At 38.9% G+C, this 15,683-nt stretch overlaps 2 protein-coding genes across 2 annotated transcripts in view; one reads left to right on the top strand and one right to left on the bottom strand.

The window, feature by feature from the left end:
• The window catches only part of Rbks (ribokinase), a 94,248-nt gene extending 78,571 nt beyond the window's left edge, over window positions 1–15,677 (bottom strand). The window contains exon 1 of the mRNA XM_010604711.3: window positions 15,412–15,677. Coding sequence (XP_010603013.1) covers window positions 15,412–15,500 — 89 coding nt within the window. The 5' untranslated portion in view covers window positions 15,501–15,677. The remainder of the gene's footprint in view (window positions 1–15,411) is intronic.
• Window positions 1–15,683, top strand: part of Babam2 (BRISC and BRCA1 A complex member 2) — a 471,740-nt gene that overhangs the window by 87,486 nt on the left and 368,571 nt on the right. The gene's annotated exons all lie outside the window — the stretch shown is intronic.

The raw sequence follows: 15,683 nt of genomic DNA on the forward strand, positions 1-15,683 counted from the left end.
AAAAAAAAAAAAAAAAAAAAAAGAAACATAGAAAGCTGGGATGACACGTGCCTATATGCCTACTAAATAACAGTGTAATAAAAGCAAGGAAAACGGCTATGTAAGACTGTAGCCCAAGGAAAAAGTCAACCAGTTACTCAAGTTCCAAAATGGAACAGTGGTTAGGTGGTGGAAGCCCTTATAATCTTAGCCCAGAAATAATGGTCAGAATAAAGGGATAAATAGGGGCACCTTGTTTTCATTCTTCCAATGTGCATGGAGAATTGAGTATAGAGGGGCTGGAGAGACATATAGTTCAAAATATTAAAAATCTATTTAAAAACACTACCCAATGTCAACAAATATTTTTGGATCTATAGATACATATATGTTATGGTTTAAATATGAAGTGTCACTCAAAGATTCCTGTATTGAGGGGTAGTAACCTCATCATTGCATTAACCACTGATGAGTTCATAGCTGAACGGACTACTAGGAGGTGGGGCCTGGTTGGGGGAAGTAGGTAATTGGGAACATAACCTGGAAGGGTATATTCTTGTAGCTGGCCCCTTGATGCTTCCTGGTTGCCATGATGTAAAAGCAACTTTCCTCTGTTACACTCTTTTGCCCTAATGTTTCTGTGTTGGAGCCAGAAGACCATGAACTGAAACTTCTGAAACCACGAACCAAAATAAACCTTTTCTTTCCTAAGCGGTGTATATCAGGCATTTTGTTCCAGTACTGGAAAGTTGATGTACATATCTATATCTTCTTACTGCTGACTGAGAACAGACTTGGAGAAAGAACAGAAGCTTGGATAGGAACAGGAGAATTAGTTAATTTGGGAACTGAAAGCTGAAGAGAAGGCAAGAAAAAATGTGTGTGTGTGTGTGTGTGTGTGTGTGTGTGTATAAGGAATGAAGAAGCAGGGACTGGATAACTACAGGATCAAAAAAGGTATGGGTGAGAGTACTAAAAAGTGGGAAAATCATAATGAATAAAAATATATCAGAAAGGGGACTAGTAAGACAAAAGAATTTGTTAAAGGTCTTGATGAATAAATTCATAGAAGACAATAAAACATGAATTTAAACAACAATAAAATAATAGCGACAACTACAGAACCAATGTTTTCTTTCCTATTTTGCCAATTAATTATAGTAAATTTTAAATTTCAAAATGACTTCTGTCATCACATTATAATTATCTGGGCTATATCTTCCTGCCATCTGCTGGTATAGTTGAAAGAAATAAAAATGGATTTTAATTTTATCCTAAACAAAATATAATTAGAAGGATAAATCAGCATAAGAAAAATAATGTATTCTAGAATTATTAAATTTTAATTTATCTACTATTTTTGGGTTTTGGTGATCATGCTTCTTTTACATTCTCATTATTATGAGCAATTCAGAACTGGTTATACTTAATATTTCTGTAAGAAAAGGTTAGGGTAGGCATTATCACCTATTTTAGGGAGAAGGTGAGAATTCAAATTAATACTGTTTTAACATGAATATTAACTCAAGTCTTCCAATCTAATGCTACAGTATTTAAAACACTCTGTGCTACTCTCACAGTTAGGATCCAAAAGGTATACAGCACTGTATTGAAGGGTAGGCTGCCAACTGTGCCTCTAGGAAGTGACTGGATTTTAAGGGTTCTAACTTCATCAGTGGATGCATCTGTTGATACGTTTACAGCTCAACAGGGATATTGGGAGGTGGGGCCTAACTGGATGATGCAGGTCACTGTGGGGATGGCTTTGAAGAGTATGTTTTGTACTGGTGCTTTCCTCTCTGGCTCCCCCGCCCTTTACTTCTTAGTCATCATGAGGTGAACAGTTTTTCTCTGCTCTGCCCTTCAGCTATGTTTCTGCCTGCTGCAGGTCTAAAACAATACAGAGCTGATTATGGACTTAAATGTCTGTAATTCTGAGCCAAATAACTCTTTCTCTAAGTTGTTTATCTTGAGTATTTTGTCATAGTGACAAAAATCTGACTACCAGCCACTTTATGTGAAAATCAGTATTTTCTCTGTTGTGACAAATATTTGTTTTAATAGCATTTTTTTTTTTTTTTTTGGTACTGGGGATTGAACTTGGGTCATTGTGCTTGCAAGGCAGGCCACCGAACTGCTGAGCTAAATTCCTGGTCCCTTAATAGCATTTTTAAAAGATCATTTAAAAACCAGAGTCTAACCAGGGCTTTGAGGTCCAAAATAGTGAGGTAAAACCAACAGCAAAATACTGTATAGCCTCTCTGGGACCTGGAATCTAGATACCTAGAAAAAAACCTGGTGAAGAGGAAAAAAAGTAGATCTCCAGGAATTGGGGGGAGCTGACAAGAAAACTAGAAACTATAGAGAAGCTGGAGAAACGGAGTACAACACAGAGAAAAGAATGAAGCAGTCTGGAAAGGTGACCACAACTCCTGGAGAGAGTGACCTGACTCAATGAAAGAGTGTTGGCATGGACTGGGAGTAGCTACAGTGATCACAGCCTTACAGCGTACACTATTGATTGATGAAACCCAGTGAGAAATGTGTGGCAAGATTTAGCATTCAAATACAATGAGTGTCTTAGTTACCTTTCTCATTGTTGAGACAAAGTATCTAATACCTAACACCCAAAGTTAAAGGAGGAAAGGTTTATTTTGGGTCATAGTCTGTAGAGGTTTCAGTCCATATTTGACTGGTGGGCTGGGGATTTAGCTCAGTGCTTCCACCACTTGCCTTGCAAGTGCAAGGTCCCAAGTTTGATCCCTCGTACCAAAAAACAACAACAACACAATCAACTGGCTCCAAGGCAGGGCAGCATGGCAGAGGGTCATCATAGAGGAGAAACAGTTCATGGCAAGGTGAAGGCAGCAATAGCAGTGAAGCAGCAAGTAACCCCAACAGCCCTCTATCTGTCCTGCATACCTGCTCTTAAAATGAGTAGCACTAGCACCTAGGGTGGGACATCCTTAATCCTACCCTGAACTATGTCAAACCAATCAGTAGACTGATTTAATAATCACACACACAATCACAGCATCACACACTCTAGATCCAGCCACCTCTGAAAAGCTCCACCTATGACTTTATGTGACTCTGGGGGGTGTGGGTGGGCATATCTAGACAGAAGCCATAACAGTGAATATGGAAACAAAATAGGTCTTAGCAGTGATTCACTCTCCTTCCTTCCTAACTGGTGGATTCCAACACTGCAGACCCTGGAATGAAACCACTCATTCAAAAATAGAGAGTAGTTTTTTGGATTCATTTTTTTCTTTTTTAGTTTTAGTTTTTCCTTATTTTCTTTACTTTGATCTTATTTCTTCTTTTTATTATTTGTTCTTTACTACTTCTTTTACCTAATTCAATTAGTTTTCTTTTATTCCTTAGTATGATCTTTTATCTCACTTTTCTCATCTTTTTCAGATTTTAATTCATTATCCCATTCATCACTCCCTTCATCTTTACTACTGTTACGATTAAACTTCATTATCTTTAGATATTTAGGTAACTATGCAATTTTTTTTGGTACTGGGGATTGAACTTGGGACCTTGTGCTTGCAAGGCAAGTGGAGGAACCACTAAGCTAGATCCCTGGTCCCTTAGGTAACTATGATATTACTACTGAATGCTTTTCTATTATGAATGGTGGGATAGTTGTTACATTTAGTATATATTAATTGTATGTCAATATTGTTTGTCTTTATGTCTATATTATAATTATAGATATATTTTCTATGGTTAAGAATGATATAGTAGTATCTTTAACTGGTCCTTATGGTATATCAATATTTATTTGTCTTTGACTATATTATTGTTGCTGATTTTATTGCTATTGCAACAAATAGTTGTTGCTATTAACTGACTTTTACTGTGTGCCAATATCTGGTTTGTCTTGGCAACACTAGTTCATTTCTGGAGAACTGGGTGCTGGGCTAATCGCATTGCATCCTCCCCTCCCAAATAAATGGAGGTGGTTGGATCCCGGGACAGAGGCAAAGGTCTGTAATTAGCCACATCCACAGTACATTACTGAAAAGCAGACACTAAAAGAGATCACCATACTAGCAACAAAGTTTTTTTTTTCCAGTTTTCATTTTTTATTATTACATGTTTTCAGTACATAATGATTACATTCCTTGTTGGGAGTTGGTACATGTATAACATCTCAATTCTTTTTTCCATCACTTTCCCTTCCCATCACCTCTTAATCATCCTTCCCATTTGAAAAAGACCTATCTCTCTACTTCCCATAGGCTGTCTTCTATTTGATTTATTTTTGGGTTTCTCATATAAGAAGCCATGCAATATTTAAGATTGTGTGTCTCATTTATTTCACTTAATAGTATGGTCTCAAGGCACATCCATTTTTTTTTTTTACAATGACTCAAGTTTATCCTTCTTTATGGCCAAGCAGTACTCTATTTTTATAAATACCACATTTTCTTAATCCATTCATCTATAGTAAGAAAGTCTTCCCACTATATTGACTTGCAAATATCAGAAGGTATGTGTGGGTACTCCCCCACAAATACACACCAAAAATATGAGAATACAAGGCAATAAAATGTCTATCAAACTCCCAATTCCCCAAAGCTGATCCATGGAGGATCAATGGGAAGCAAATCCAAAGCAAAATAGCTGACATACTAAATGATCAAAGAAGAGACAGAAAAACAGACCAATAAGGTGCTCAGCAACCTCTAAGAAGATATAAATAACTAAACAGATAATGGACTCAATAAACAAAATGATCATTGAGTTTACAGAATTTATTAAAAAGCTAGGAGAGTTCAACAAAATTATAAAAATCATGAATGACCAGCTTAAAAAAGAATTAGAGTCTATGAAAAGGTACCAATTAGAAATCCATTCTATTGAATGTATGGGAAACAAAAGTGACCAATGTGAGGACAGACTGTCAGAAGGAAAAGGGCTGATGTAGAGGACCATATACTCAAAGATACCTTAAAATCTACAAGAACACAAAAATGACACAAAGAAAAGTAATTTAAGATTAATTGGATTTAGTGAAAAGTTGAAAGACAACACAAATGGCATAGCAATGTTGACAGAAATAATGGTAGAAAACTTTTCAATTATATGGAAACAATTTAAAATATAAATAAGCAAGACATATAGAAATTCAAATACCTACTATCAGAAAAGAATTTCTCTGTAACACATCGTAGTTGAAATCTCAGAAACCCAACAGAATCACAGAATCTTCACGGACAAGGGGAAAACAATGAGAACCAAGACCTGTCAATGTAAAGGTACAAGATCCCAATAATGAACGTAATTGTACTGTATACCTAAAATGTACCAATAAACTCAATAAAGGAAAAAAAAATCTTTTTTTTCTCTCCCCCCAGTATTGGGAATTGAACTCAGGACTTTGCACTTGCAATGCCACTGATCTACAGCCCAAGCCCAGAAGGACAGAATCTTAAAAGCTATTCGAGAAAAGCAACAAATCACTTAACAGCAGAAAACCCATTAAAATTACAGCGGACTTTTCAACACAAATGTTAAAGGCAAGGAAAGGTTGGACTAAAGTATTTCAAACCCTAAAAGAAGACAGCTTTCAACCCAGACTGATATATCCTGCAAAACTATCTCTCAAAGTTTGTGGAGAAATAAGGTTTTTCCATGACCAGGAGCACCTTCAGAAATTCATGATTACCAAACTGGGCGTGGTGGCGCACGCCTGTAATCCCAGCACTCCCGAGAGGCTGAGGTAAGAGGATCAATGTGAGGTCTGTGAGGTCAAGACCACCCTGGGCTACATATTGAGTTCCGGGTCAGTCTTAACTACATAGTGAGACCCTGTCTCAAAAAACAAACAAACAAACAAACAGCGAAATTCATGATTACCAAACCAGTACTCCAAAATAATTATCAAGGCTATTGTACAGACATTGTGACCAACAACCAAAAAGCCTAATTGAATACAGCAGGCAGGCAGGGTGAGCAATTAAACAGAAGGGGAAAAATAGGAACCAGTAGCAAGAAAACAATGCAATGACCCTCTTGAATAATCATTGGGTCACAAAGGAAATTCGTTCCTAGAATCAAATGATAATGCCAATACAACACAGCAGAACCTAGGGATCACAATGAAAGAAAGGAGAGTGCTAAGAGGGAAGTTTGTAACTGTGAATGCCCACATAAAAAAACAAAGTGAATTCAAATAAATAACCTAATGATGCACCTCAAGGTCTTAGAGAAAGAACAATCCAATTTAGATTCATTCATAGGAAAATGGATACATATTGAGGATAAACTCCTAAGTGAAATAAATAAGTCACCCGTGTAAATACTGAATAGTTTCTCTGGTGTGAAAAGCTATAAAAGTACATAAGATCCTAATGAGATAACTGACCATGTGAAATAGGAAGAAAATGGCTAAAGGTGCAGGGAAAATGGGAAGGGTAGGGGAAAGGTAATAAGGGAAAAGAAAAACTATGAGAAAATGAAAAAATGGAAATAATGTGTTTGTAAATGGGGAGGGGAGGAGGGGGTGAAGGGAGGGCACGGACAAGGAGAAAAAATGAGAACCAAGACCTGTCATGTAAAGGTACAAGATCCTAAAAAAAAAAAAAAAAAAAGAACAATCCAAATCCAAAGCTGGTATAAGGAAGAAAATTATAAAGGATGAGAATAGAAATTAATGCAAAGCCATTTTTGACATTCCTACTGGCAACATCGTATTAAATTGGGAAAAGCTGAAAGCTTTCCTTCTAAAATGAGAAACCAGACAAGGATGTCTACTACCACCACTGTAGTACTCAAAACATTAGGTAGAGGGCCAGGGATTTAGCTCAGTGGCACTGTGCCTGCATTGCAAGCCCAAGGTCCTGAGTTCCATCCCCGGCATCCCTTCTCCCCCCAAAATTAGCTAGAGCAATTAGGCAAGATAAAGAAATAAAAAGAAATTCAGAAAAGGAAGAAGTCAAATCTTGATTATTTTAAGCTGACAAAATCCCCTACATAGAAGACTCAAAAAAGCCTACCAAAAGATTCCTAGTATTAACACATTTACAATAGGGCAATACTTTGTACGTTTTGTGGCTGGGTGGGTGGCTTGAACTACTGGTGGTACATTTATGACTATTCCATTGGCAGCTTTTTATTAATTTTTTAGTAAAAAGACTGATAAAAGTGAACAGATCCATTTGTACCACCAGTGCTACAAGCCACCCGATGAGACAGTCATGCATGTACACTGTGGTTCAAGCTGGCAGGAAGTAAACAGCATGATAGGAAGATACAAAATCAACACACAACAATCAATAGCATTCTTATATAACAATAATGAATGCATTAAGAATGAAACTAGGAAAACAGCATCACTTACAATAGCATCAAGAAAAATTAAACACCTAGGATTAACTTAATCAAGGAAGTGAAAGACCTCTACAATGCAAAGTACAGTACACTGAAAATGGAGATTGATGACATCAGAATTGGAAAGATATACCCTATTTTAGATAGGCAGAACCAATATAGTAAAAAAATGTTCATACTTCTAAATTTGATATGTTGATTTAATGCAATCCCAATCAAAACACCAATAGCATTCTTTACAGAACTAGAGAAAGCAACCCCACAATTCATGTGGAACCTGAAGAGGCCTAGAACAGCAGAGACAATCCTGGGCAATAAAAGCAAAGCAGGAGTCATCACAATCCTGGACTTCAAGTTATACTACAAAGCTGCAGTGATTAAAACAGCATGGTATTGGGAAAAAAAGAGACATGTGGATCAATGGAACAGAAGAGAGGATGTAGAAACAACTCCAGAAACATTTAGCTACCTGATCTGAACAGGGCCAAAAGCTTATGCTGGAGGAAAGACAGCCTCTTTAATATGGTGTTGGGAAAACTGGTTATACATATGCAGAAGATTGAATCTAGACCCATATCACTCATCATGCACTAAACTAAAATCAAAATGGATCAAAGATCTAACCATTAAAACAAAAACAATCTGCTGTAAGATAAAAGAGGTAAAACTTTTAAAGACAAAGTGTAGGCAGGGACCATCTCAACAAAACCCCAAATGCGTAAGAAATAATGCCAAGAATCAAATGGGATCATATCAAATTAAGGAGTTTCTGTACTGCAAAGGAAACAACTAAGAGTGAAGAGACAACCTACAGAATAGGAACAAATGGTGTACAAGTATTTATTCATTCATTTCAGGAGTGTATACTGAGTCAAGGTATTGGAATATTTTGCAGACTTAAGTGCATAATCCCAATAAATCTCACACAGGACACTAATTTCTAATTGTTTTTAACTATTTTAGATAATGTCTACTTTTAAGGTCTTGACATAAAACCAAATCAATACTGATAATTCTAAGCAATAGAATATAATGGACCTTAAAATTAAGTTTCTGTAAAATTTCGATATAGCTAAAAATTAGATCTGTATCTTTCACTTCAAATTGAAGATTCAATCATAAAAAATCCAATATTATTATTAGTATAGTGTATGGACTAAAACTCTTTAAATCTGGTAAAAGTCCAGATGTAAAATATTAGTAGCAGGGCATGGTGGCCCATGCCTGTCATCCCAGTTTGTGGGAGGCTGAGGTGGGATGATTATTAGAACCCACAATTTTGAGACCAGCCTGGGAAACACAGTGAGACCATTTCCAAAAAAGAAAATAAATGTATACATATAGGTATATGTGAACACACACACCCATACATGTATACATACATGTGTATATGTGCACATATATAGCGGTAACTCAGTTTATGCTTTTATTTACAATTTGGTTCACAAACAGAGGCATGTGGCAAGATTTAGTTTTTGTGAATGCTACATCAGTTGACAAACACAGCTGTGTACCATTTTTCCCAAATGAACACAGATGTGGTCATCTTTTCCAGAGTCATGGAACGAGTTAAGTTCATGACCAGAGGCCTATCTACTTAACTACCTACCTATCTTTTTTTGCGGGGGGATGGTACTGGGTATTGAACCCAGGGTTTTTGCACAGAACTCCATCCCCAGCCTTTTAAAAATTTAAGACAGTGTCTTGCTAAGTTGCTGAATTGCCCAGCCTGGGCTTGAACTTTCAATCCTCCTACCTCAGCCTCCCAAAGTGCTGGGATTATAGGTGTGTGCCACCACATCAACATAACTTAACTTTTTAAATATCTATTTTCATTAAAAGGTTCAAAAGTAGCAAATTTCTCAGGGATAGTTGTTTTTTGTTGTTGTTTTTTTTGGTACCAGGGATCGAACTTGGGTCCCTGTGCTTGCAAAGCAGGTGTCAGAACCACTGAGCTAAATCCCGGGCCCAGGGATAGTTGTTTTTAATATTAAGAAATACATTTATAACAATGTTTAATAATATCAATTAAAATGACTGGCAACTGATAAGCAATTCTCACAACCAATTTAAGGAGAAATGATGAGGATGATACATTCCTATAATGTTGGGGAAGTGTAATTTTGGAAGAATATTCCTTTGGCTTTTACTTTCCTGAAAATGTGACTGTGAAAGATGCCTGAATCTATCTATCTATATCTATCATTTTTGGTGGTGGGGACTGAATCCAGGGCTTCATATACGCTAGGCAAGTACTCTAATACAGGAGAATTTTCTGATCTAAATAGTTTGACAAGTCAGGAAGCTTCTGGTGGGGTCCAGGTTAGAAAGTACTATACAATATCAAACACATACAACCTTTTCTAGGTAGAGAATAATTGAAAAAAATAATCTAGGTCCAATGTTTCATCTACTTGGGTGTCAAGGCTTCTAAAGTCGCTATTGCACTGTGCGGTTAAAATCCTTTCAGAATTAAGCAGTCATTTCTTGATTTGCCAAGGACTAAATTTAGAATCTTATCTCTCCAGCCATCACTTTTATTTTTTTGTTTTTTTGGTACCGGGGATTGAACTTGGGTCCTCGCGCTTGCAAGGCAGGCCACCGAACTGCTGAGCTAAATCCCCAGCCAGCCATCACTTTTAAATGGCAGCTTGCAAATGGCTACATGAGTATTAGTTGGTATCAGTTTCTTGCCATGGAAATGTTTGTACTAAGTTTGTCTCGAAACAAGTTTTAGGGGTACAAAGAGACTGAAAGGGAAGCAGGAAACAAATTACGTAAAAATATATAGCTTCTAAATATTGAAGGGTCCTTGGAGTTCAGACCTTCAATGATCTCCTACTGTCTCATGGCTTTCAATACTACCTATACACTGAAGAAACCCAGATTTATATCCAGGCGGGTCCTTTCCTCTGGACTCCAAACTCATGCTATCTGCCTCCTTGATCTCTTCCACTGGATGTCTAAATTACCTTAACCCTCACCTTTACCCCGAATTCCTCAACCAGTCCTGTCCCCACCCAACTGTCCCTGTTCACAGGATCTTCTGTATCTCATCTCAGCATTCCTTTCTGGTTATAGAGGCTGTAGAGTCTGAAGTAATCCTTGATTTAGCTCTTCTCAGTAGATCCTGTCATCTCTATTTTAAAAATATGCTAATGAAAAGATGCTCACTTTGCCCCATTTGCAGTACTTTCAAACAACCACATCTTGACTGGATTTCTGTGATTGACTCTGAATTTGTCTCTCCACTTTTGCTCTTGCTTTCGTTCTATTCTCATATGGCCTCCAGAGTGATCCTATTCTGAACTAAGTCAGATGATAGTCCTCAGCTCAAATCCTCCAGTGGATTTTCATCTTATCCAGAGTATGACTCAATGCCCCTTAATCAGTGACTACCCTTTTACTCCTTCTTCTTCAGCCATATTTGACTACTTCATTGAACAGGGCCTTTGCATATACTATTCCCTCTGCCTGGAGTTCTCTTTCCTTAGGTATATGTATGGCCTGCTTCCTTTTCTCTTGTAAGTCTTTACTCAAATTACCCTCTCAGTAAGACTTTCTGTGGCTAATTATCTAAACTTAGTACCCATATATTCCTTTCATACTTTGTCTCTGTAGTATTTAACATACATGTTCTTTGTTTATTTTTACTGCTACTGTCTCTCTCCATGAGGCACATATATATTTGCCTGTGCATCCTTTCTACTTAAAGAAGTCCCTGGCACACAGTAAAAATTAGCTGAATAACTGAAAACTTACCATAAGAAATAAGGACTACTGAGAGCATTAGTCAATGTCTATGACCCTAAGATCTAAAGGTTCAGCATATGTTATGGATTTTCATCACGGTGTGTCTTTGGCTTTATTTCCTAAAAAACAGATATGACTTTTCTTATCTTTAAAACGTGAAACTTCAGAGATGAGTACTTAAAAAGGAAGAAGACAATGATAAATATAGATGGGTATTAAATAATGTCTATTGTTTGCCATGTCACATGAGCTAATGACTTTTAAAAATTATTACTACACAGAGCTTACTATTTATAGCAGACTGAAATTAGAAATGAAAACGTTGCTCACTGATTGAATTAACAGTGTCTGGCACACAGTAATGTAATATATAAAGAAAGCAAGACTTGGATGACATCCAAATGGGCTTAGTTATTTAAGAAGTTTTATTTCTAAAGTGATTTTACAGTATAGGCATGGTGTCCAGGTTGGTCACAGTTAAATTCAGAAATAAAATAAGAATGAAGATACTACTTTCAGACCTGAGAACTATAAATCCTTAGCTGTTCTTATCAACAAATAAGATAAACAATAAAATGGATAGACTACAAATTTCCAAATGAGCTGTACACGAAAAGGGCAGTATTACTAGCCAGAGTTAGAGGTAGAATGACAAAATGGAAAAAGAACGATGGGGAGACCTGGGTTCCAGCCTTCATTATGCCACTGACTGGTTGTGTGACTTGCTAAGAGCCACTGAAGCTCTCTTAGGCACCTTACCTATACAATGTGAGGACAGGCGGGCTGGTAGGATTCAGAGGTTTCTTGAGAAGTATAAACTTTTTGACTTTGGGGCCGGGGATTTAGCTCAGCGGTTCGGTGGCCTGCCTCACAAGCACAAGGACCTGAGTTCAATCCCCGGTACCACAAAACAAACAAACAAACAACCCCCCCCAAAACCTTTTTGACTTCAAGTTAAATCATCATGGCAGGGAGAATATGTTCCCATTCAAAAAGATGTTCACATCCTAATCTTGGTATTGAAATATGCTGTTCTATAGCAAAGGGAAATTAAGGTTGCTAATAAGCTACTATAAAGTAGGTAAAAATGAGTTGTATATTTTTAAAGGATTGTTAAAAAAAATTATCTAGACCATACATGACCTAGAAAGCCTATAATATTCACTGTGTGGTCTTTTGTAGAAGTTTCCTGACACCTGTTCTGGAAAAGATGCATAGGCCTCTTTACCAAATGTATATAACTAAATTAAACTTTATGTTTTGTCATTAACGGAAGCATGTGCATCTTGCCAAAACACCTGACAAGGTAGCAGTTCTTTTTTTTTTTTGGATTAGGGTAGGTAAGATATTTTTATTAAAAATTTCAGGATCTAAAAAGTAACATTACATTGACTAAGAGAAATCTGAGATGACCCCTTATCAAGCTTGTGGGCCCTGCAGTCACTTTGCCCCTCAGGCGTGAAAGGACACAGTTCCATCTCTCCTGAGGGATGGGATCAGCTATGCTGCCCCTCAACCACACAGTGGTCTGGGCCCCTCCAGCTTCTTGCCCTGGCACCTGGTTTATGAAGAGTTCAGGTGAAGAGGCCTCCATTCCTGTACGGGTAAGGCCAAACTAGAACCTCATGGTAGCCTCAGACTTGAAGTTTAAGGTTTTTATTCTCACTTTAGATTTCAGTGATATTTGGGACTGATAAAATACTTATCATTTTATTTCAGTGATAGCACAGTTAATATGTCCAATAGCGCTCTAAGTCTGAGGATGACAATCCTCACTTACCACATAGCAAGAAACCCATAGAGCTGGACGACCAGTCCTGGAACAGGCCAGATACTGGAATATCCCGACCCAGGTCCAGACAGCAGCTCATGACCCCTGACTTACTGGCAAATCAGTCACTACAGGTAAGAGGGGTAACTATGACAAAGGGTTTGGAGGCCCTGCAGGTCAGTGAGGTTACCCCCTGCCTCTAAAGACAGACGTTTCTGCAGCCAGTAATTTACAGGTTAGGAAACCCTGGCATGGTTTTTATCTGTGTTCAAGATTCATAAAGGCAGCATCTCTGCAAAGTAGAGCTGTAGGAAGCCTCAGGGGCTCATGGGGCATGGCAGAAGCATGGGGCAGGTGAGCCCTCTCCCATGGATCAGAAGGGAATTTGGGGAGCAGCACAGTGCCATAGCTGAGGGGTGGTACAACACAGGGACAGTGCCCTTACACTACAGGATGGTGGGGGAAGAGGAGGCAAAAGACGAGAAGCTGCAGAACACAGGCCATTCATCAGGACAACCAAACTCCACAGCTAAGTCTGGGACTTTCTAGCTCAGGTTTCCTGAGAGTAACCCTCTCCCTCTAAAGCAGTAGGCCTTTACAGGGATGATTTTGCCCACAGGGGATCAGGGATCTCCTTTCTCCACGTGCACAATATCAGAGTTGGAAGAGTTGTTTTCACTCTTCTCTCCAGCTCCATTACTATCCAAGCTTTTGACTTCTTCAGGATCCATTGCAATCTGCTGCCAGGACTCAGGGCCTAGGGACACTAGGAGGCTTTCTGTATGCCAGCTCTGGCTTGCTGACATTGAGATAGGCAGGCTCTCTGACTGCCAAACAGTTGTTATGGTTGGAGACCCTGGGAGGCTGACTTGTCCAGAGTTGTCACTGGGCAGGATGTAAATGTCATTACTGTCTTCTGCAGCAATGCCAGGATACTCCTCCTCCTCAGACTTAAGACTGAAGACAGTACCCCAGCCACCTTGTTGATGTACTCTGCTGCATGGGTACATGTAAATACGTCACACCACACATCACTGCAAGCTGCGCTTGCAGCTTCTCCTGAGAGTGGAGTCCCAAGTAACTGAGAATAACATACTTTGCTTCATAGTGAAATCCTAGAGGTACTGTAGTAGAAAACGCCATTGATTTGGCTGGCAGAGTCCCCAAGAGGTCTACTTATAGATGTGTCAGATCTGGCCCTGGCCCCTGCCCCAGAAGAGATGAAAGAGGCGGTGGCAGTTGCTTCCAATAGGGTCCCCCAGCAGCTGTGGCTGCTTTGATTCATGGCTCTAATTTACCACCTCCGCCATGTTGAAGGGTGAGGTCACCCCCCGACATGCTTCCGTCACTACTGACCCAGTTCCAGTATTTGTGGAAAAATAAAGGCCAGTGGTATTAATTTTTTTTTTCTGTTGCTATACACTCTCCTACTCTGTCATAGGTTTTTGTCAATGCCTGTCTCATCAGTCTTTCCTCTGTTTTACATTTCATCTTTTTAATCTTGGTTTGGAATTTTGATACAAGTCAGTGGAGTAACTTACTTTGTTCTAAAGCCTTTTTTATTCCCCCCAGGGTTTCTGTTATCCTTTGGGAAAACTAAGTTTAGGGATAGACAAGTTCAAGTTCTTGTTGCAGTATACCTAAACTAAAAAACAAAAAAAAAAAAAAAAAAAAAAAAAAAAAACTAAAAAAGAAAAAAAAAAAGTAAAATAGCATTATACCTCCAAAGCTGTTCACTAATATTTTAAAATGAAACAATTTGAAGCCAGGCGTGATGGTGCACGCCTGTAATCCCAGCACTCGGGAGGCTGAGGCAGGAGGATTGCTTTGAGTTCGAGACCAGCCCGGGCTACATAGGAAGTTCCAGATCAGTCTCAACTACATAGTTAGACCCTGTCTCAAAAAAAAAAAAAAAAAAAATCTGAATGGTAAGATTATTTTGAATGTCAGATTTCTTTCTACAGTGAAAGTTACTTTTACGTTCAGAAAGCCATTTCCATAAAAAAGTCACGAGGCTCTTTTAATCTCACTGACCTAACTCAACTATTTTCACGTAGTATATTTCCTATCGCTATTTGATCATAATTTTTTAGCGTTTGTGGATTTTTGTTAACTTACACTGGGGTTGCCATAAGTTACAGAATAATATTGAAAAATAAATTGGAACGGTAAAATACCACAGGAAAGCCAATCAATACGGTGAAAGATAAGTGATGGTGCTTTTGACCCTCTGCTCAATTCATTATTTTATACAACCAGCTAAGATGAACAATGCGTAATTCGCAGGGTTTCGGTTGACAAAACACTTGAGTTCTCACAATAACTATTTGCGTAGGCAAAATGACGTAGTCACCAGTTCAGTCCTAGAGGAATAGGCACAAGTTCTGAGAAACGTTCCCTCTACTGTGGAAATTTTCCCATTTTCCCATTTTTCAAATTTTGCCTTTGCCACGTGAGAGGCGGGCTGCGGGCTGGAGACCCTTGCAGCTGTTGGGTCCCCCCTGTTGCAGCACCGGGCACTGCCCTCGAGCGCGGACCCTGCCTACCCGCCCCGAACTAACCTGACCAGGTCTGTCATGCAGGAACCCACCACTACCACCGCGGCCTCCTCCTCTGGACACTGCTTCCCGGGCTCCCCAGAAGCTGCCATGGTTAAACGGGGAAGCAGACCAGCTCGAACGCTGACCTTTGACCTTTGCCCTTTGCCCGAACCCGTACCCAGAGACGCCGCTCCCACCCGCCCTGACGACACGGGGCTTTCACAGGCCTACGCGGGTCGCCCGCCCGAATGCCCGAAATAACCCGGTCCAACAGCTGCCCTGCTGCGTCCAAG

This window comes from Fukomys damarensis, unplaced genomic scaffold (genome assembly GCF_012274545.1).
Source record: "Fukomys damarensis isolate Sample0158 unplaced genomic scaffold, DMR_v1.0_HiC HiC_scaffold_2, whole genome shotgun sequence".
Taxonomy (NCBI): Eukaryota; Metazoa; Chordata; class Mammalia; order Rodentia; family Bathyergidae; genus Fukomys; species Fukomys damarensis.